Genomic DNA, 22,265 nt, shown 5'->3' with positions numbered 1-22,265 from the left:
TTGACCATCATACTTACCAAATAATAATAATAATAATCTTTCAAATAATGAAATCCACACAATTCGGCAATTGCGCCGAATATTAGTGGATATTCACTAAAGATATTCATAAACATCTTTGATATCCGACTTCAATTCAAGTGCTCCTATTGAAAAGACTATTGTATATATCCTATGCCCAATAGCATTGTAATTACAAATGAGGATTTTTTCATGCCTTAATAACATACCCTACATAAATTTATGAAAAAATCCTTATGATTGATAAGCAAATCATAGACATGATTCAAGCAAAATATATCAGCACATGGATAATCAACAGTATCAATTGATTTTTGTGGAAATAATGTTTCGATTTTCAAGTAAACATTTAATTAAATCGACTTGAAATAATTGTCAAAAAATTTTATTCTCTTAAAACAAACTTGAGATACTACAGTTAGTTTGAATACTACAGTATCAATTGGGTTTTGTGGAAATAATGTTTCGATTTTCAAGTAAAAATTAAATTGAATCGACTTGAAATAATTGTCAAAAAATTTAATTCTCTTAAAACAAACTTGAGATACTACAGTTAGTTTGAATCATTAATCTCTAGTAAACTTCGTTAATCACTATTTAATTGAATAGACACACAACCGGGTCAAAGAATTTGAGAGTCAACAGAAAAGTGATAAGTGAAAAGTGAAATTCGAAAAGTGAAAAGTGAAATTCGAAAAGTGAAAAATGATGAAGTGAGACTTACCGCGAGGAATGCCGAGCGCTGAGCACGTGTTGACGACATCTTCCTTGAGCTGCTCGATGGCCATGGAGATCATTGGCTCAACGAATGACTCCTGGGGCAGATCGACGACAGCTGAAGCGGCACTGCTGGCTGGAACACTGGCTGAAGAGGAAGAGCAGGAGTTCTTGGACTCCTCTTCCATCTTCACCTTGTAGGCGGTGCCTAGGCCGCCCAGATCGAAGGGCTTCAGGTTGTACTTCCTCTGGAAGCTCGTGTCCTTCAGCACTTCCCTCAGGAGACGGTGATCGGACTCCTGCTCCTGCTGTTGCTGGACTTGTGGCTTTGGATCCTTCTCAAGAATCGATCTGATTATTGAATCCTTGCGTTCTTCTTGATCCCGGTGGCTGTCGGCGTAGAATTCCTGCAGATACCTGCAACAACAGACAAATTCATGAATTGAGTTTCAATTGATATAAATTATGCATTCACATGATCGGCGAATGCTGTGATGCTACCAGAGGCTGTGACGCTATTCAGAATAAAGTCTACCGACTCCAAACAGACAATAAACGTAGTTTGTCAGACAGAAAAGTATTCTCAATGAAATTTGAATTAGCTTATCCACATTACCAGAACAACAAATTAGACTATTCTATATGATTATGACAGTACTATGTTTGGCACCTTGCATTTTTGTTCAATGTTCAAGAACGTGGAAGGAGCTTGAGATTTGATTCTAATTCTCTGAGAGATTTGATCTCAAATCTCTGATATGAGAGGAAACGAACACATTGTCATGAAAATGAAATAGAGGGTTGGAGAGCAGAAAAGGATTGAGTGATATCACGGTGGAAAAGAGAAACTGAGAGTTAAACAAAGAAAAAAGGCATCTTACAAAGTCATTTGAGTCGATTAATTAATATTGAGATGTTGATGTTGAGAAACTCTTACATAAGTTAATAGCAGTTGAAGTTAATTGATTAAATAAGTGAATACAGGACTAAACACCAATACAAACATTTATCGTGTGTCAATTTGTTGGGAATTCCTCACTGCGAGGGAGATTACACTGCGAGGAGCATTTTTTTAAGGAATAGAATTTATTTTGAGAGTATTTATTATAGGATGAGGATCGAATGAGTTGCAATTACGAACTGGATAGAACTGCCTCCCTAGAAAACATTTCAAATTATAATGCTTGAAAAAATGATAATAGGAAGAATTATTGTATCTACTTTTCTGATAACTGATCAACAAAGATTATTCTCACTCAGCTAGTGAATGAAACATTACAATTTTCTTTTTTCTAAGTTTAAGGAGTCAGCTTAGCTAATTAGTGATAGGTTCAAAAGATCTGATGCCTGGGGTAACGTTATCTGACTTGAAGCTGTTTGAATTGATCAAGGAGCTATCAATTTCCAAGAGGACTTCCAAAGAACCACTTTTGAGATTAATTGAAATCTATTTTGTTTCTTGTGAAATCAAATTAATACTTTAATGAGTTTTTGAATGAATTGCTATTTGAGTTCGAACCATCCTACCCAAAGCAAGTTCTGAATAATTATGACCTATCGAACAGCCTGACACAAAATCCTGTTGGAGATGAACCTTATTTTGCGAACAAAATTACCAAATTGAATGGAAAAGACTAAGAAATTGTCAAAAAACCACTGATTTATTGATAATTAGAAAGACCGGTTTCGGTTATTACACCATTGTCAATCTCTGATAAACTAAAGTATCAGAAACTTTATGATAAACTTTTAGTTTATCAGAGATTGACAATGGTGTAATAACCGAAACCGGTCTATCTAATTATCAATAAATCAGTGGTTTTTTGACAATTTCTTAGTCTTTTTCATTCAATATGAATAATTACCACAATATCAACTTCTCAACTACACAAAAAGTAAAATTACCAAAACTACGTAGTTAATCCTTATAACACAAGTTTTTTGCCAAAACGACAATGTTGTACCTGGCCTATCACAATACAGTATTGTCACACAAAGTATACCACTCTCACAAACTCACAAAGTGATTGACGAACACAAACAATAAATCTCGTATACTCGCGCTTAATGACTCTTTTCGCACGTAACGATCGAATAAATGTTAGGTAACGATTGAAGATAGATCTGCTAGTAAAGTAAGTTCATGGGAGTTGGTTGCACGTCACTATTGTGGACACTGTGGGGATTGGAGAGGAGCAGGTGGCTGTGTTTGCTTGTTACGTAGCATGAATGGCTGGCTGGTTTTACGTGCAGGTGACGATTGCTCCAATACACAGCAAACATTGTGACGTACTTTTCATTCATGAATTCAACCGCTGAAAAACCCATTCATAAAGCGCTTCGGTTGTAGAAAAAATCCCTTCATCCTTCTGAATGAACTATTGAATTCAATTCCAATTAAAAATTGATTCAAGTTTATCTTTTGTTGCTTTCGTGGCTGCTGTATGAATTGACAATTTTATCGTTGCTGACTGGTGCAGGCTTCAAATAACTTATATACAAATACGTGTTGCCCCTTTCGCTGCTGTATAGGTCTGATAGGTCCAATGTAACTTGATAGAATCAAAAAGGATTATTGCTTAATTTAAGACATCAATGGCCTTTGGTTGTAAAATACTCATATAAAATACTGAATACATGGTTTGCTTAGCGTAAAATGAATTCATTATCAAGTTCAAAACTAACATTGAGTTGAACCAAGGTGAATCTAGTCTTGAAAGTTGATGAAAATTGAAAAAATAATTGATTAGAGTAAAATGAAATTACTATCAATTTAAAACCTTAATCTGAGTTGAACCAAGTTGAATTTAGTTTTGAAAGTTGAAGAAAATTGAAAATCATGAACATGGTTTATTACTACCAAGTTGAAACCGTACATTCTCTTGAAATAAGTTCAATCTAGTCTTGTAAGTTGAAGAGTTGAAAAACATGATTTGAATTGAGTAAAATAGAATCATTATCAAATTTCAACCTAGCATTGGGTTTAACCAATTTGAATCTATTCTTGGAAGTTGACGAATCGAAACATATCATTTGATTAGAGTAAAATGAAATCATTATCAAGTTCAGAACTAGCATTTTCTTAAACCAAGGTTTTGGAACTTGACGAATTGGAAATAATATTTGAATCGATTAAAGTGCCTACCTGGATTCCTGAAGAATGGCGCCCAAATCGAGGCAAACCTCCTGCTTGACGTTGATATCGGATCCGAACTGGAGAGCGATGGGCGAATCGTCGCAGCGATAGGGCGGACTGTTGTAGAAGAACGATGAAGCGGCCGGAGAGTACGGCTCTTGCTTGATTTCCTGCTGCTGCGGCGGAGGCGGCTGCGGCTTGAACTTGATTTGGTCGAGGGGCGGCTGACAGGAGGCGGCAGGGAGCATGTGGGGCGGATCGGGGTCGGCGATGCAGTCAGCGTCGTAATAGAGCGACAGCAGCTGCGTGCAGTCGGAGACGGCGTCAGATCCGGGCAGCAGTGACAGGTCGAAGCTGTCAGCTGCGAAAACTGCACTGAAGTCGTAGCTGGGTGGGGGCGTGTAACCGGCTGTAGGCACTCGTTGCGGCATCTATAACAAACACATAAATCCAAGTTAATATCACTCAGAATACAAGTCACAAGACCAACCAAACAAAATCATGCATATTAATTCTCAATGAAAATACAAAGATCATAATCAAAGAAAATAATCGAGTAAAACATGTATCAACACCTGTGGGGTCATCTTCGGTGTGTCAAATATCACGAAAATATTTTGAGAAAAACACAGACATTCAATATATACTACAACACCTTTGGTATCATCTTTTATGTGACAAATAACACTACATCTCACCAAAAACTGTGTCAGAAGTCAAATGAATTCTTTTTTACTTGAGGCAAAGTTATAGAAGTAGTTGAGTGTTCGCGTCTTCTCACAACCAGAAATAACTTTGAAGACGCTAGTGTAAGAGAAATCATTAATTAAATAACAACCCAATAGTCAGAGAAATAGCTTGAAATGTGAAGTGATAAAATCAATTTGTTATAAGAATAAGGTATTATTCAGTAAGTATATCAATGTTAGCCATTATGATCGCTAACATCCGAAACGGAGCAGGCACGTGAAGAAGAAGAAGATATCAATGTTGTATAGACATTCGACCTGATGATGATGTTTGATCGATTGTTGATTTATGAGTGATAATAACAAGCACAAAGTGTCATAAACAGGTGATTCAAAGCAGTCGATAATGGGAAAGGGAGGCAAAAATTTGAAAACCATTAGAAGAATTCAAATATGTGCATTTGTTCACGGAAACTTGTGATCGGATTAATCTAGTGAACTAGAAAACGGAATCTTAGCTTATTGATATTTAGCCATAAAAGCTTCCTCAATAAACATCTTTTCTTGCCTCCGTAACTAGGGAAAAGCGGGTATCATTATACATTATACTTGAGCCGGCAAAGTGCGAGTGGATTAAAAGAGTGAAATAGTTTGATTTTAAAGTCAGACAATGAACTCACTGAATAGAAGAGAAAAGAAAGGCAATGAGAAATCACACTTCAACAATAAAATTTCAATTCGAACGTACAAAAAGATCAAAAACTACCAGATGATGGATCAAATCACGATACCGATATAAACGACGCACTGTATCAAGGTGTAAAACACAATGATGGAGCACAACTTAACTACCTGCGCGGTGACAGACAATTAATCGCAGAGCAGCTAAGTCCTCCCATAAATGGCTTGGTTGATCTCACGTCACCAACAGACTGTCACGTGACGTGATGATGACGTCACGTTAATGAGCTCTGTGTATTCCCCATCGCGAACGCGTCTGCTACTTCTAACAAACATCATGATCGTATCCAACTCAAGAACGCTTGGACTGCATCAATGATTGAATGATCCTTACTTATGAATGGGTGACGGATGGCATTGACCTTAGACTCTCTTGGAAACAAAATATTATGTGTTCTATTGCAATATTATAACTGAATCATTACTCATTATCGAAATTACCATAATATATTGATCCTCCATAGCCCAATCATAATAACAATTCAATCTTATCAATTTGAGAGTATCTGAAGATTTTAATTTGTACGCGAATCATAATCGATGTTCTTCAACTATTTCTATGACACAAGTCATCGAATTTGATCTTCTATTTTATTATCATCCTGTCCATTTTTCAATGATTCGAAAATAATGTGTGTGGGATTGTTCAGAGAGTAGATCTTTAGAATCCATGCATTCTTCGAGAGGATTGCGATAGGTAAATTATATTGTATATAAATGTATGTAATATTATTAAAGATTTAATCGACCTTCAAAGAACATTCTACCAATTGGTCAACATGTTTTGTTGTTTGAGACCTAGAAGGCAGCTCCACCCCCAGAAACATTGGTTTTCGAAGGGACTTGATAGATTGGAGTTTGCATTAGCCTACCTATATTAAAAACGACAGGTGTTGAAACTAATGATTTTGCTTCAAAATCCTTTCAAAATATTACAATATTACCAAACATTTATTATTATCAATATTGTTGATTATAGTTTCTATTGCTTTGACTACAGTTATTTTTAATATGCAAGTTAATCATGACAGATTACAATTAAAGGTTTCTGAAAAAATGAACTTGATATTAACCACTACTTATCTATGGTTTCCTTGGACGATTTTGAAGATTCTTCTTACTGTCTTACTAGGAATAGCCAGGAGTCAGAAGGGTCCCCTAGCAGATAAGTTGGGATTTAATGATTTTTTCCAATAAATAATGTTGGGATACCGATCAATTAATGATATATTTCAAATGACTCATTACAATTTCCTATCTAGGTAGGAAGGAGTTATGGATGAGATAGCTTCGTATCTCAATTTTCGAAAAGAGAGTCAGAAAATGGGTTTGCTAAAAGATGTTTGGTTCAGTTCATTTATTGCGATAAAATTATTTGAATTATACCTTTGAGTCAAAAGTTTATGGATAAAAAATAAAAACATGTTATGAATGAATTCGAAGTTACTGCGACATGCGATGAATTTTTATGAACTGAAAACGTGATTATGACCCATTGAGGCTTACTTGTTTAGTCTGAGGAGAATTTAATAAGCAATATATCATTGTTCAACATGTTCTCAAGCACAACAGACGTCATAATAGCGTAAGAGGAGAAAAACAATACAATATTGACACGTTTTAATCAGTATTGGCGATGAGACTTGACAATTGCATTAAAGGTCGAAAAAATTATGATAGAAACTATTGATTCTTTTGAATACCGTAGTTAATATTATTGTACTGACTCTGGTGACAGAGTTCCTTCATCATAATTATAAGATGTAAATTTGTGTTGGATAAGCAATTTAAGGGTCAAATATGAGTATTGATCGATGAAGTTTCAATGTTGGTAGATTGTTAAATCTGTAGCCTACATTGAGCCAGTGAATATGCTTCTAAGCAAGCATAGTAGTTTTTACTTCTATTTACACAGTGATGAGGAGAGATGAGTACTTATAGTTTTGAACCTGATCTTTCAAAGAATTTAACAAAGCGATTTTAAATATTTCTTAATGATAACCTGGAATTATTTGAGATGTAAAAGCAGCACAATTCCTAATAGTATGATGAAAATGAACATGGATGAAAATGGAACAATATTTTCAAATAATACCGCCCCCTTGGATACATTTAAACAATAACTGTTTTGTAATTTAGAATTCACCAACTTTGAATTATGATTTCAGTATTTGATTTTTATATTCGCTGGTTGTATTAACAGTTCATTCATAATACTACCTATGAGTAAAATGAATGGAGCTAAGCTGAAATCGTGAACGTACAAGCAGCAGTAACTTTACCGGTGCGTTTCACACGTCACTCGTCAGTAGGTTTTACGTTTGGCAATATTATTCTACGAACATACAAATGAGTCAATTTACTCTAGCTTTACAGATAGCTCACCAAATTCTCACTGCAGTCACAAGGTTAACAACTTGAAAATCATTCATTGGTAGAATGAATGAATGAATAAAATTGCATTCATTGATCAACTCGTGGGACATTGATTTGGTGATACTGAATGATGATACATACTCTCAAAGAATGCTTAAAATTCTCTTAAAACCTTTTGAAATGTTTTTTCTGAAAAGAAGCTCATTGCCAAATTATTTGTAAGGGACTCACCTGAACACATTTCGTTGTATTACCAGGACGCTGTTACTAATTCCAGTCAGAATATTCCCATAGAAATAACGTTGAGTTCATTATTAACATTATAGTTGGACGAATTGACTTTAATTCAAAGTCTACTTATACCTCAAGCAACAAAATTCCTGAAATATTTCAGTTTTCAAGAATTCAACTATTAACCCACTTAAAAACACTTAGTAAATCTAATCAAATCAATTAATCCGTTGGTCACGTTCTGGTCCGATAATCCTCTTTATAAGCAAACACTTGACATCATTGGAACACAACATAGAAGATTTTGGAAAATATTATTTAAAAACTAGACTGGACCTCTCCCAAGTTTCCCACTAATGTAGCACACAAGCAGATCAAAACTTTCCCAGAAGAGAACACTAAAAAATATTGGTAGCTTTGTTGTAAAAAAGGCGGTTTTCTGAGAAAGCAACACAAAACTATTCACATGAAACTAGAGAAGTAGATATTTGGAATGTCTTTGGCAACGATTTGTACAATGATTGTTGGTGGTGTATGGTGTGTGTTATGGTGGTGTCGGCGGCCGGCAGACAATGGCTGAGTTGAGACATAACCTCAAAGTAGATATTGCGCGAACATCCCGGATTGGCTGAGCTGAGGTGGTGGCAGAACTGGGAGTGTCGTGACGCGGTTTTGGCCGCCGATTTGAAAGGAACGCGACGCGAGAACGAACAATTGTAACTGAGTGGTTGGAGCGCGGGCGGGCGGCTGATTTCGGCGAACTTCAAGGTCGTCGAGCAATGGCTCCTGCAGTTTTTTTTGTCAGCGGGATTTCCCCGTGTTTGTACAGCGTCCATCCATCCCACCAACCGGTTGGCCCAAGCTCCTGCTCAATCTCAGTTTTCATCCGGTTCTGACAGCTTCAAACGAATATTAATTCGCTCACTCGCCGTCATTAGATACGCTAACAAGGGGCGCACCTTGTGCTATGAATAGAATTTATTGACCCTTCATTAATTTTCTGTTATTAGTGTAGTGCTGTTTCATTCATTCAAATTTCAACAACGAAATCCCGGTGTCTAACATAGACTAAACATGGGGTTCAATGCCAGTGTAGAACACAACTAGGAGATCCCGGTACACAACTAAGAGCAAACAGGGATACCCTATGAATTTTTGTCTCTCCTTCCGCAACAAAAGAAATTGATTGATGTGCTGTGTGATAAAAATGAGTACCATAAAAGGTAGAAGTACTTATGAACTACATAAAGCTAGTTCAACAAGCTGCAGAAGTGAAGCATATCCATATATCCATCATTTCTATAACATATTTTTTTGAACATGTAACATTATCAAAATTTGGGAATTGAATAGTTTTGGGCCAAGCCTGTTGTTCCTACCCAATCATATTTATATGATTTGTGATTGTATCCACGAATAAATAAATAAATACATCTCTTGAGGTACTGTTGTATACATTTTTGAGTTACGTTCAATAATCATCTCATCACAATTTATCATTATTGACAAATTCATGTATATTTATTTCCCATTGCGCAAGATGCCTACAATAACTTTCAGCCCTGTCGTGGGTACTGAAAAGTGCGAATGTGATTTGATGATAAGGTGATCAAACATCTATGCCTTCCGGCGGGATTCAAACCCAGGTAGAGCTAGTAAACAGAAGGGTGCAACACCTTAGTCGTCCCGGGCAGGTAAATATTTTTTTTCATTTTGGAGAGAAAGATAATTTGAATATCCTGGCTACCTGACTACCAATAAAATGACTATATAGCTTCTTCTCTTTCCAGATAAGCATTTTAATAATTTGGCTGTTTAATCTAGATGAAATGACTATTAGATATTACTACATAGCTACTTCTCTTTTTTGATGAGCATTATAATAATTTGAATGTTTAAACTAGATGAAAGTGTGCTCTTATTGAGAAAAACAGAGAGAATATGGGGAAAGAATTTTTTTGTGGAAATGAAAAAAGTTTGAAAAAGTCTGAAACATAATTCCGTCTACATTTCATATCATTCGACTAAGAAACAATGTATATGGTTACGAAAGCCATGATTCATGAATGAGTATAAATAAGAAGACATCAAGTCTGAGTAAATCCATCTCAAGAAGTGCTTACTATTTTTAAAGAATATGAGAACTGGAGAACGATAATTGATACAATCTATTTAGTAGTGTCTACAGTACTGCTGCGATATACCATAGTTGGTATTATGCACAAGACAGTTCCCTCGTAACAGATAAATCAGGAAAGGCCAGTAGGGCAATGATGAAGAAGACCAATGAAGAGCACATTTATTTGCTTTCTAGAACTTGAGCTGACCTATCCGCAACTTGACTATACCTATCTTCCTAGTCTACCAACAATACTGAAACACCATAGTAGATCAACCACTAGTTGTCAAACGTGTTGAAAAGAGTGGAAGAGTTTATGAACTGGTTTCTGTTCAGTCTACTGTGCTCATCTTTCCTCTAGATCATGGTAAATAATACGATAGGCCTGAAGTTTCTATGCTCCGAAGAGGCGAATAAAGAAGATGATCTCATATCGTCAATGATGTCACCTCTTTTCATCTTGTATCCAGCCTCCACTGACTACTGAAGAGTCTTCCTAGTTGAAATAATTCATTCACAGTAGTTATTCCATTTACCTTAGATCGAGATGCTCTTCAAGAATAATTTGATATGGTTGAGTTTCACGACCTATGAGTATGTCATCATCATAATATTTGTTGTACTGGTAATATGACCAGTACACCAATACACAACAAAGTACAACAACCAGACTAACGATAATTATTGTTAATCTTCTTTGTACAGAATTTTATATTTCGTCAAGATTGCTGATATACTTCGAGGAAATGCAGTAAAATTGACTGTATTTTTAAAACTCCAATTGTCTTGCCATGTTTCCGTATCAACAAAAATGACTCATTTGTTTTCTTGTAATGAACAACAAATAGGTTTTCATGAATTGTAATTGGAAAAGCCAAAACAATGGAACGTTTTTAATGGGTAAGTGTGTATAGGAAAAAACTTCTATATAGAAGAATTAACTTTAAAGTTGTGATTTTTCGTAAGAAAGTTGAGATGTACTAATATTGAACTCACGGTAGATGAACATCGATTCATAATAATAGTAGTCCAGATAATACTACTAAAAAACTCATTTTGATATTCTAAATCAGAGTCGTTATAATTGGAAATTGAGAACCACAAAAATACTTCATTGAGAGAAAAGAAGAGCTGATGTTTGCGAGTCGGGACTGGAGAGAGAGAAGGAATGGTGCGAGGGGAGGAGGAGGGGTGATAGGATTGGAGAGTAGTGAGAGAGGAGTGATGAGGAGGGGTGAGTTGTGGCGGAGAAGAGAGTGGAGGGAAGAGCAGAAGTGAAGAGAGGAATGGATAGGAGTGTGGTGAAAAGGAGAGCGGAGAAGAGAGGGAATGAGAGAGAGAGAGAGAGAGAGTGTGAGAGAGTGAATAAGAGAAAAGACAGGTAGACGTATGAGAAAAGACAAGACAGAAATCGTGAGCAGAGATCACAGAGACTGTGCTGCGAGAAAACAAAGAACGAATGAAGGATGAAGATAGGCAGTACGCCAAGCACGGTGCTTAGTGGCATTCGGTGGGGGGTGGGGAGGGGTTAGTACTGCGTCAGTACAGAAGGCCTTGAATGATCAGCAGCAGAAGGACGAAGTCCCGTTACTCCACGACTCTCCATCTCCTTTTCACCAGCTGAAGCCAGCACCCAGCACTCAACTCACAAACCACACTTTTCAAATTAATCACAGCATTGTAGATAATGTCTTTTGTCAGATGATAAAGTTACTCTAGCTTCCACAGTACACATGAGGCAAAGATCGGAAACTTATGAAAAGCGGTGATTAAGGAACATTAGGTATTACATTATGTACAGTATAATAATCAAGACAAAATAGTGAATAGCTGATGTAAAAAATATATCTTTTCCAAAGAAATAGAAAGTGAAACTTGAAAATATTGACCCAAATAGCCCTGAATAGAGAAGAACTAATCATACTTTCGAAAAAAAACTTTTTAAAAACAAAGTTCTCATATACTTTGTGAAATAACCAAAAATATTTTCACAACTTCTATTTTTAATGATATATCAATGACATCTTTCTATGAGTGGTCTTGGCTTCTCAGATTCAAGTATTCTGAATGAGAATCTACGACGGGCTGGCATAATTTCTTCTTTTGCTGAGTATTCTAAGCCCTGGACTTGGGAAATGTGGGTAATAATGAAGGAAACTGAAAACTCTTAAAAATTGCAGCATTTGAATATTACACTACAATTACATTCAAAAATCTTCATCTCATGCTATTTAAGCTTCAACCCTCTATTATTTAGGACTTGTATGTAGGTAATGGGAGAGATGAAAGATGGCAGACGTAGAGTATTGAGTGGGTTCCGAACCACAGAGTTGCAAGATAAGGTAAATAGTTAGGAAGACAGTAGTTAAGTGTATCATAGTCTGTTAGCAAAGCTAGCCTACAAGGCTTTCAAGAGGGCAAGCGATGGCACGGTGCTTATCTCTGCAATAAGACATTTTTGTCTGTGAGGCTACCATATCTTACTATGGAATAAATAATAGGGAGTCTCCTATGCTAGTATCTAGTGGTACTAGAAAGGGACCCTGGATAAGTATTACTTTTTAAGGTATTTGCTAAGATAACGAACTCAATGAAGACTTTGATGAGATTTGAAGCATATCGTGGAAGTGATAAAGTAAAATTAGATGTCAAAATTCTCTCCAGAATTTTCAAGTTCCGCTCAATTCACAAGAACTCATTAGTGATGCAATAATTGGAAAACGATTAGGTCTAATGCCTTCCAATAATGATTTAGTTCTCTGAACCATTCAGTAAAATTCCTATTTTTGACGGTAACCATTTAGACAATACCCTATTTGATAAAACGTCCAAGTTGGTTTAATACCAATAAAGATTTGCAATGTATCCTCATTCGGTAGTTGCATTAATTGGAGTTTAGTTAACCTGTCAATGTCAAATAAAATCAAGATTCAAAATTCAAATAATTCGGAGTTCAAATAATTTTAGCCATACGATAAATCAAATCAATTACTGAGTTAAAATTTATTATCCTTGTAGTGGGAGTGAATGCGAATTATATGCAGGAGTGGTTCTTGAAAAAAGGCGTATATATAATATTCTCGCTATTAATAGCTGTTGTTTGACTTGTTGGCATTGATTATTGACCTTTACCTTTACAATATAGCTAACCTTTGAAAGTGTATCTGAATCAACTCGAGTTCTTTTTCTACAATAACGCTCGGTCGCTAAACGTCTTAATACTCTATTTTCTTCCATCTCTCTCTTCCTCTCAGTAACACGTTATACACCATTTATATACACGTGCGCACTGCAAAGAATTTCTCAATCCTTCTCTCTCACTTTTTTCATTCCTATCTTTTCATCACTCAATGTATTCTTTATGAATATTACACGTTTCGAAGTGTAAGAGTTCTCTTCATTATTGATGAAAACGTTTCCCCTCACTCTTTCTCGTGCGAAATAAATATTCTATTCTCAAAAGGGGAGTTTGCGAAAGATTTAATTTCATTTTCAAGCTTTTCGAATTCTATAGAGTTACAGTAGAATATACAGTTTGGGTGAAGCACTATGATTGGCCATTCGCTGTTAACCAATAAAAGTTGAGCTTTACTGTCATTGGCCGAAGCTAGATGAGTCAGGCGTCGGCCAATGACGGTGAAGCTCAATCGTCAATGGTCAACAGTTAATAGCCAATCGTAGGCTTTCATCCACACTTTATTTTTCGCCGTTCAATTTTTAAGCTTTCAGTTTAGTAGAGTGTGATAATGATGAAGCAACGGAGAATAGCATCTCAAATTGTTTCAATAAATTATTGACTTTAGAGATATTAAGTAGTGTTTATTCAATATGAATATCTATCATATTATCACCTCCACAACAGCACAGAAAGTATGTTAGATTTTTGACTAACCTATATTGCTATGGTTCTAACATCAATATTAGACATATCATTTCGTTTAATGGTTATCAAAAGATTTCTGTCTATTATTTGATATAAGCTTATACTGTTCTTGTTTTCAAGTTTATATTAGTGTTGCGTTTTGATGGTCTTTTAAAGTTTTAGATCATATATTGTCTATCTCGATAAAGGGGAAGCTCACTTCAATTACAATTATTGTATTCTTCCATTCTTTCATGAATGGTTATCTACAGTTCTCTATTTGATTGAATTTCATAATATTCTTGATTTATTAATAATTATACGTTAATAGTTAGTATCGATGGTTATTTGAAAATTTAGATTAAATATTTTTTCTTACTTGAGGGCGAGCCTGATAGTTTCTCAATTAATTTTTTCATAAGCTCAATATTGGGGTCTTCCCTGGTGCCCTAAAGCCGTGTCCACACTAAACAAATGTTCGACATACATGTTCGTCAAACATGTTTGTTGAGGAGCTCAGGGACAAACATTTTAAAAAGTTTAGACAATCATTGTTTGTCAAACAAAAAATTACTGTTTTTCCAAACATTTTCAGAGTTGACAGCTGTAAAACATAAAACCTGTTCTTTCCACTTACAAATATTTTGTTTGGTGACGCGTCCACACTGGCCACGGGCAAACATAATAAAATTTCCCCAAACTTTTTCAACAAATATTTTTGTCGAACATTCGTTCAGTGTGTACACAGCTTACTATCATAACAGATAAATATTCCACAGCATCAATGTACTACAAATTCATTATAATAAGAATAATCAGTATGCTTGCAAATCAACTCGCAGAACTTAAACAGTAGGTCGATCTACAACAGAAATGTGAGACAATCTCTTCTAGAATCGTGGTGATCAATCACGAAAGCTCATAGCTGATCGTTCGCTACGAAGCCGGTGTCACTGCAATAGAGGAAGAGAACGTGTGATTCTAATATTTCAAGATGGCGACCACAACCAAGGTCGCCGTCTGAAAGCTTTTCTAATTTTCTTGTAGTGGATTTAGAATGTATCTTAATATAGGACCACCGGCCGCTAGCAATCGCTTTCACATTTGTAAACAACACGTATCAGGCTACAACGCCGCCCGATCATATACTGTCAGTTTGAAGTGAATATCACAAGTACACTGTCTAGCATTTCTAATCTATATAACTTGTTGCAAACTCTATCGACTAGTGGCAAGACAATCTACCAACAACAGTGTGTCTACTTCCCGACACACCTCACTTGCGTACATGAGACCTACACCACTCGAATCACGTCACATAATCATTATTAATTGGACGCTCCAGGACCACATTACCTACCGTGATTCATTAGATCTGTCTCTTGCTATACAAATAGCAGAACCCTGTCAAGGTTAATGGTTCAGCTGGTAGAATATTTTAGAAGAAATCTTGTGTGTCATAATGATCAATATTATTGGCCACACAGATTAAACATGTTTCTGAGAATAGAGTAGTTATTATGAATGATAATTTTTAACCACTCTGAAAATACCATTTAATTTTATCGCTGATAATTATTTTCAATCACTTTTTCCATTTATTCATTTTCCATGAAACAAAATGAATCGATAAACTATACAATAAACACTGGAATAATCAAATTAATGTACAAAATGATGGATGTGATGGTGAGTTTGAAGTCGGAACAGGCAAATTGCCTAATCCTTGTAGGAAGACGACGACGATGTACAAAATCAAATATTAGGAACTACTTCCCCAAAAGAGCAAGATCGAGCTTAAGAATATCAATATTCAGAGAGGCTTTGTTCATTTGAATAAGAAAGAATAAAGTTGTTATGGGGCTCGAATTTAATTCAGAATTCAATTCATTTAGGTTGAATAGTAGATGATATTATGCATGAGTAGATGAAGAAGTGAGACGTAAGCTGATCGATGAATTATGTGATTTTTAACATTTCATATATAGACACTATTGAAAATGAATATGTTAAACTATACTGTGATTTAGCTCTGATAATGCATTCATATAATTATTATACTCTGATATTTTGGCGATGTGCTAAGATCCACTGATGACTGATCGAGTAATAAGTAAAGGACTCGCTACTCTTCTTTATCATTCATGAAATAATCTGTATTATATTCTTCTGACACTTGACTATCAAGTTTTGTGTACTCTGCTAATGTAAAATATCGGGACATCGAGCTTCGCTCGTTTTTTTTATTTGTTGATAAACAGAACACAATTCTTCAAAATTATCGTGTTTATTTTTTGCTGCTGGCTATACGTCAGCTTATGAATTTCGGGGATGAGATATTTTGATTTTCCACAGAACGAGTGCGTTTCACTCACTTTTTTATTATCCACAGACGACGAAAGTCTCAAATGTTTTTCCAAGGATGAATTATCCTTTTAATGTCGTTCAGCGAGTTTTCCCAGGGATGAGACCTAGTGCTATCGAATTTTTATACCATAAACCTACTATGCTCCAAATTTCGTGAAAATCGTTAAGAGCCGTTTTCGAGATCCGTTGGACATAAATAACCATAAATAAATATAAATCACCAAATATAAAAATATATACAGAAATTTCTCGCTTAATATAATAGGATAAACCCAATGTGATTCGTAAAGTGATACATTTAAATTTGTTTACATGGATAACTTCATGAACTTTATTATGGGGTAATCTGACCATATTTTAATGAGTTGGAAACAAAAATCACAAAAAGCATATACCTTTTGTTAAACTGTTGAATTGGCTGGATTGAACAAATATATTCCCTGGTAATGTTGAAAATTCATTTAATTGACAATAATCAGTGGATGTAATTGCCAAGTGATGGTAAAATTTCTTGAGGTATCCGCTGTAGGTCCGCTTAATTGTTCTCAAGGCCAATGACAGGAGAGATGTGTTGAGATGCATTACATTGTTGTGACTTGTGGATGTAAAGAAGAATGCCGACATCAGGTCGGCCTAGCGGTACTCCATCCTTGTATCGAAGCAAATCGCATTTCGACAACAATGGCGCACAGGTACAGCGTCTGATTGTTTACGATTATTGCTTTACAACTACTGATTACAGCTTTGATGGAGATAAGAAGACATCAGAGTGAGTTATCGACAAAGTGCCTATTTACAAACGCTAAGGCAACAAAATGTTGTTCTTCCGTAAAAATTCCTCGGAAACATTTTGTTGGCTTGATTTGTGAGCGAAGGATTGAGAGGTGGTTATTACTGCAGGTTGCCGCGCCTGAGCATCATTCAGGTCCAGGTGAAAGTTGTGTCGGTCGGTTCCAAGCAACGGTGACTCAACTATGAGTGATTCTCAGAATTCTTCAACAAGATTCGAGCAAATTGCTAGAGAAATGTCTGTTTGGCTTTTTTGAAACTCTAGACTGGTGAAAAAATGTAATTATTGAATTAATATTTCAGATTAGGTCCTCGATTTTATATTCATGACTTGAAGGATGATTGTATAACAAGGGTGATCAATATCACGCAGTAAATGTATGCTCTTAGGTAGAGTGCTGATTGATTTTTCTTCACTAAGGACCTTGTTCGTAATACTGCAAAGAAATAATATGGTAAAAGACTAACTAACCTGGAAGTTGGAACGGTTAGTCTATTCATGATATATTCCATTGATGATTCATCGTTAACATATATTTTTTCACAGTATTTTAATATTATGATTATTATTCCACTTGAACACAGTTAGTTGGCTCACTCCAGAAATAATTTGCATGATACTCGATGGAAAAATAATTATATTTATTGTGCTTAACATTATGAATTCAAATGTAACATAAAACAGGCTACATGATGCCTATACATTGCAGTATCATCGATTGGATATGAAATGGTTTGATTTAATTGAAATGATGACCCCTCATGAGATTGTAATGTAGGCTAAATTGTATCTGCCATCAAGGATGAAATGTATCTTTCTCAGATTCTACCTTTTTTGTAATATTAATAGCATTTCATCAATGTCCTTAATGTGTGAAACATAAAATAATGTGTAGAATACGCAACTAGAAGTTAATTCTAATCTTATTTAGAGTAGAGAGTCATCGTCAATATTATAATGTTGTGAAAATGGTCAATTGTTTCATTATCATGATCCATAGTTCACTTATCTGATCTGAAAGTTATCTGATCGTTTTTTAAGGTATTGACATTATTTGTTGATTTCGATCAAAAATATGAATCTCATGAAAGAGGAAGATATCTTTCATACCCATTAAGAACACACATAAACCGATCGCGAGCAACGTCTAGAAATGACATCAATAGTGATTATTTGTGAATCTTGTATCAGTATATTATTATTTAGAAACTTTCACCTCCAATTAGCTTATTAGTCGGGCTTATACATTGTGAACATTCGATGTTTCAAAATCTAATGAATCTGGCGAAACTGAGAGTCCAGAGATGTTGAATGAATCATCCCTACTAATGATGCATTGATAAACAAGTTGTCAATGAGTGATTTAAAGCTCCAGCATTTCCTCCAATCACCAATCTTATAAACACTGTCGACTTATAGAATTTTAGTTTACAGACTCGCAATTGAAAACTAATAATTACCACAAGATAGATTCTCATATTTATGAGTTAAAAAACTGGTACAAGAGCAATGCAACATTAGACTATCTTCTAATAATCAGACCTATATCTTCAGAAGAACGAAAAGTTGATAAAGATGAAGATACAGAAATATACCAAGAGAAATCAGTACCAAACACTATATTTATGTATGTATAGACGAGTCCATAGCTACCATAGCTAGTGGCCTCTTATTAATTACTGTTTTTTTGCATGGATATATTTCACTGCATGTATTTCATTGCATGGATTTATGATTTCGAGAAGAAATCATTTTATTATAGTAATGGGATCTAACTACCATCTTTTCAAAGGAGAATGAGGTTTATGTTGTTACAGCAAATATTGTTTAAATTAGATTTAAATGATGCTGCTATAGCATACACTGCTCTGAATGGAAAAGAAAATCACTTATGAAGATTTTGTTAATTATTTTCCATAGAAGAGCCTTTCATTTGTGCCAAATTGACAGTTCGTTGTTTTATTATTTTATCCGTATAAACAATGTAAAATGATCAAGTGTGAAAAACAGGGAAAACTGTGCTATTCATTTTCATAATTAAATTACGTTTACTATGATTATCTGAGAATTTATTTTCACATGGGACAAGTTATCAGTGATAAAAATTCGTAGTTTTTTATCTCCAGTTCTATCGAAAAACAAACACTGAATATGGTTTCAGGGTTAGAGAGTGCCACCATTTGACGTCATACTACAGTCCTACTGAGGTGTTTTTTGTAGGCGAGAAGCGGCCTACACGTGTGTGTGCTTCAGTGCTTGTCAACTTGATCCGCGGCATCTGCGTTCTCAGAGACCTGAATATGTCATGGCAGACAGAATTATGATTGTTTTTCACCATGTGCATGGATGACGCACGAAGGGCGATTAATGATTCCGAAATTCCAGCCTCTTCGTGCCACCGACAAAAACACGCAATTCTCTAAATAAAACCTCCCTTCTTTCATTCTTCTTTATGAATTATACAGGTCATTATTGTCCTCCATATCATAAAAGTACAAAAATCAGAATATTTACTTCTAAAGAAACAGAAATCAATGAGAAAAAGGAAGAAATCTGTCGGGGATGTTATCCAATTGAGTACTTCCTATCGTTGGTCAATATGAAGTTGGAGTAGCAGTATTGTGATATTCATTCGGGACAATCACCTTGTAATTAAAAAATTATATATTTGATAGAATTGAGATTAAATTGCGATAGGCAATGTGCTAAAAGATTATTATAATATTATTATTATACAATAAGAAGTATTATTGAATAATAAGTATTTATAGTTGACAATAATCAGCAATTTGCAAGGGTACTACACGATAGTTCGCAGTGCAATGTACGTTCAATCTTTTAACATATTTCGAACAAACAATGAATTGTGGTAACAGATGATAATAAATAAATAATATCACAATGCTCCTTTAAAAATAATGAACTATGAAGATAATGGATACGAAGTATCAATTCTATCAATCTTTAAATAGATAATATTATTAATCTTCCATAATTCTAAAATAATCTAAGAAATATTTGTTCCTTTCAATTCAGTCTACTCTACAATTGATTTTCCAAGATATTGTAAAATTTAGTTTCAAGGTCAAAGGTAAAAGCGTAGTATTGTTTCATGGATTGAGTTTCATACTCGTATGTTACGTAATTATGTTATTGTATGAATCAGGGATCATGATAATGTCATGGTGGTTTTTTATTATGTTTACAGCTTATAAGTTCACTACGTAATAATTAGGTATATCTTAAATAAATATGAGAGAAGTGCAATTGAATTACATCACACCATAGAGAAACCGTCCACAAATATGGTTTATTAGCATTCTCATGCTTATGCTATGAAAATATGAATAAAATCAAACACAATGTTTTGAAAATTTAATTTATGATGGTTAGGGATAGTATAATTTTATTATAATTTAATGAGGTTGGGAATGGAAATACGTAAAGTGCGAGAGCTCCGTACAAATTCATTAACTAAATATACATAACGATATAACTTGATAAAACTGTAGGGTTTTTACCATGAAAGTTCAAGGACAAAGTGGAGCTACTCAGATTTAAGAACAGTCTTAGCACTTTGTTAAAAAGAGGGTTCATACAGCAAAATATTGCAAAACATTGCGTAACAGAAAAACGGAGTATATGGAGATATTTTGAATATTTTCAACTGAGAATTTATTAAATGCAGAAAATATAACAAGAAACAAAGAATGTTAAGTGCATTGCCATGTTGTCACAGATTGGATCAGCTTAATTGCCTTGTTTGTGACTAGTTGGACAATCCTACGTGGAATGACAGATGCTTTGCACTTTCGGTTCAAATTGAATTTTACAAAATAGTAATTTCATTCGAATAAACACCTTCTCCTTCCCCTTGTCGTAAGGTCCCGGGGAATATTAATGTGCAGCAACTGATACATACGCAACCAAAAATAGTTGTGTCCAATATACATTAGAATATAGATTACAATATAGATTTGATGTCTGTCAACCGATTGAATGAGAGGAAACATTTGAGTTTTCAGTTTTGAAAATTGAGAGTTTTCAGAAGTTTGGACATAGTGTGAAGATTATTATTGTTGTGACTGCTATCAATATGAAGAAGAGTTACTACCCATTTGCGCTTAACATACAGTCCCAAATGTTGAGAGACAAACAATTACGGTACTGTATATTTTTATTTCAATCTTTCAATAAATGCATGCATATTGGAATATGATCATGTATATGGTTAAGGTTCTCTAAAAAAACTGTGGCATGCACTTAAAAGAATATTCTATCATAAACTTCTATCACATTTTCTTTGGGGAGAACCCCTCCAAGAATATTGCAGGTTGCCTACCTCAGAGAAATTGTTAAACCTTATAATTCACACAAAACTGTAGTTAATCCAAGTCAGCTGAAAAAGATAAACACTCACATTTTCACAAGGATCGGCCAAACTGGCACCCAGGACCATGGTGACGGTAGTAGAGGAAAACTTATAGTCGCGTTGCTCTCTCTTCTCTCTCTCACTCACTAGCTCTCTCTCTCTTGTTCGTCAGGCTCAGGAGCTCCTCTCTCAACGGCCACCAACTGAAGACTGTCCGGAGGACTCTCGACGACCTAGAAACCGGGCGACGGCATTCCAGCGGTGGGGTCTTGGAAAGGGAAATTCTACTTTGCGGCGGGGATTTTTACCACACCAAGAGGGAAAAACAATAACATTAAACTGTGCATAATAATTATGAAGCTATTGGATATTGGCATGTTGTGTCGACGTTAGGCTATGTGTGTGTTGTTGCTTGCTTTAAAGAGATAATTAAAACTGGGTTTTACGCTCTTATTATTTATTACATGTTCACCCACTCTCTCAACCAATAACAAACCTCACTCGCGGAGCGTGATCTATTCACAGATTTACCAGCAGGCAACACCTACATTAACCTTGAAAATCGTCTAAAGTCGAGCACAAGTATTCATATTGGAAATAATATAATAATAGTCTCCAATAAATATGACTTCGTGATTCTAAAAGTAGCGTTATTAAAGTTATTTGAGAAACAATCGGAGAATATAAAATAAATCATTTAAAAGTTATTTTAACATGAGAATTTGTTTTTTGTTAATATAATTAGCTCTCTCATTGTTGTGGTCCATTGCCTCATGGTTTTCAATACGAGCCAATGTAATAATGCAATTTAAAAATATTACTTTGTTGCCGAAAATAAAATGAA

At 35.0% G+C, this 22,265-nt stretch overlaps 1 protein-coding gene across 3 annotated transcripts in view; it reads right to left on the bottom strand.

Annotated features, from left to right (window-relative positions):
* LOC111054631 (DNA-binding protein D-ETS-4) overlaps positions 1–21,648 on the bottom strand; it is a 34,471-nt gene extending 12,823 nt beyond the window's left edge. The window contains exons 1-3 of one of the 3 annotated variants that reach the window (XM_039423084.1): positions 21,470–21,648; positions 3,884–4,305; positions 746–1,155 (exon numbers count right to left, since the gene is read on the bottom strand). In XM_039423084.1, coding sequence (XP_039279018.1) covers positions 746–1,155; positions 3,884–4,305; positions 21,470–21,508 — 871 coding nt within the window. In that variant the 5' untranslated portion in view covers positions 21,509–21,648. Of the gene's footprint in view, positions 1–745; positions 1,156–3,883; positions 4,306–5,131; positions 5,419–7,911; positions 8,629–21,469 lie in introns of those variants that run through there. The other 2 variants (XM_039423086.1, XM_039423085.1) reach the window with 2 other exon arrangements.
* Positions 21,649–22,265: the final 617 nt, after the last annotated feature.

The sequence above is a fragment of the Nilaparvata lugens genome, chromosome 3, assembly GCF_014356525.2.
Source record: "Nilaparvata lugens isolate BPH chromosome 3, ASM1435652v1, whole genome shotgun sequence".
In the NCBI taxonomy this organism is placed as follows: Eukaryota; Metazoa; Arthropoda; class Insecta; order Hemiptera; family Delphacidae; genus Nilaparvata; species Nilaparvata lugens.
Note: the sequence above shows the minus strand (reverse complement) of the source record. Positions and strands in the feature narration are given on the sequence as shown.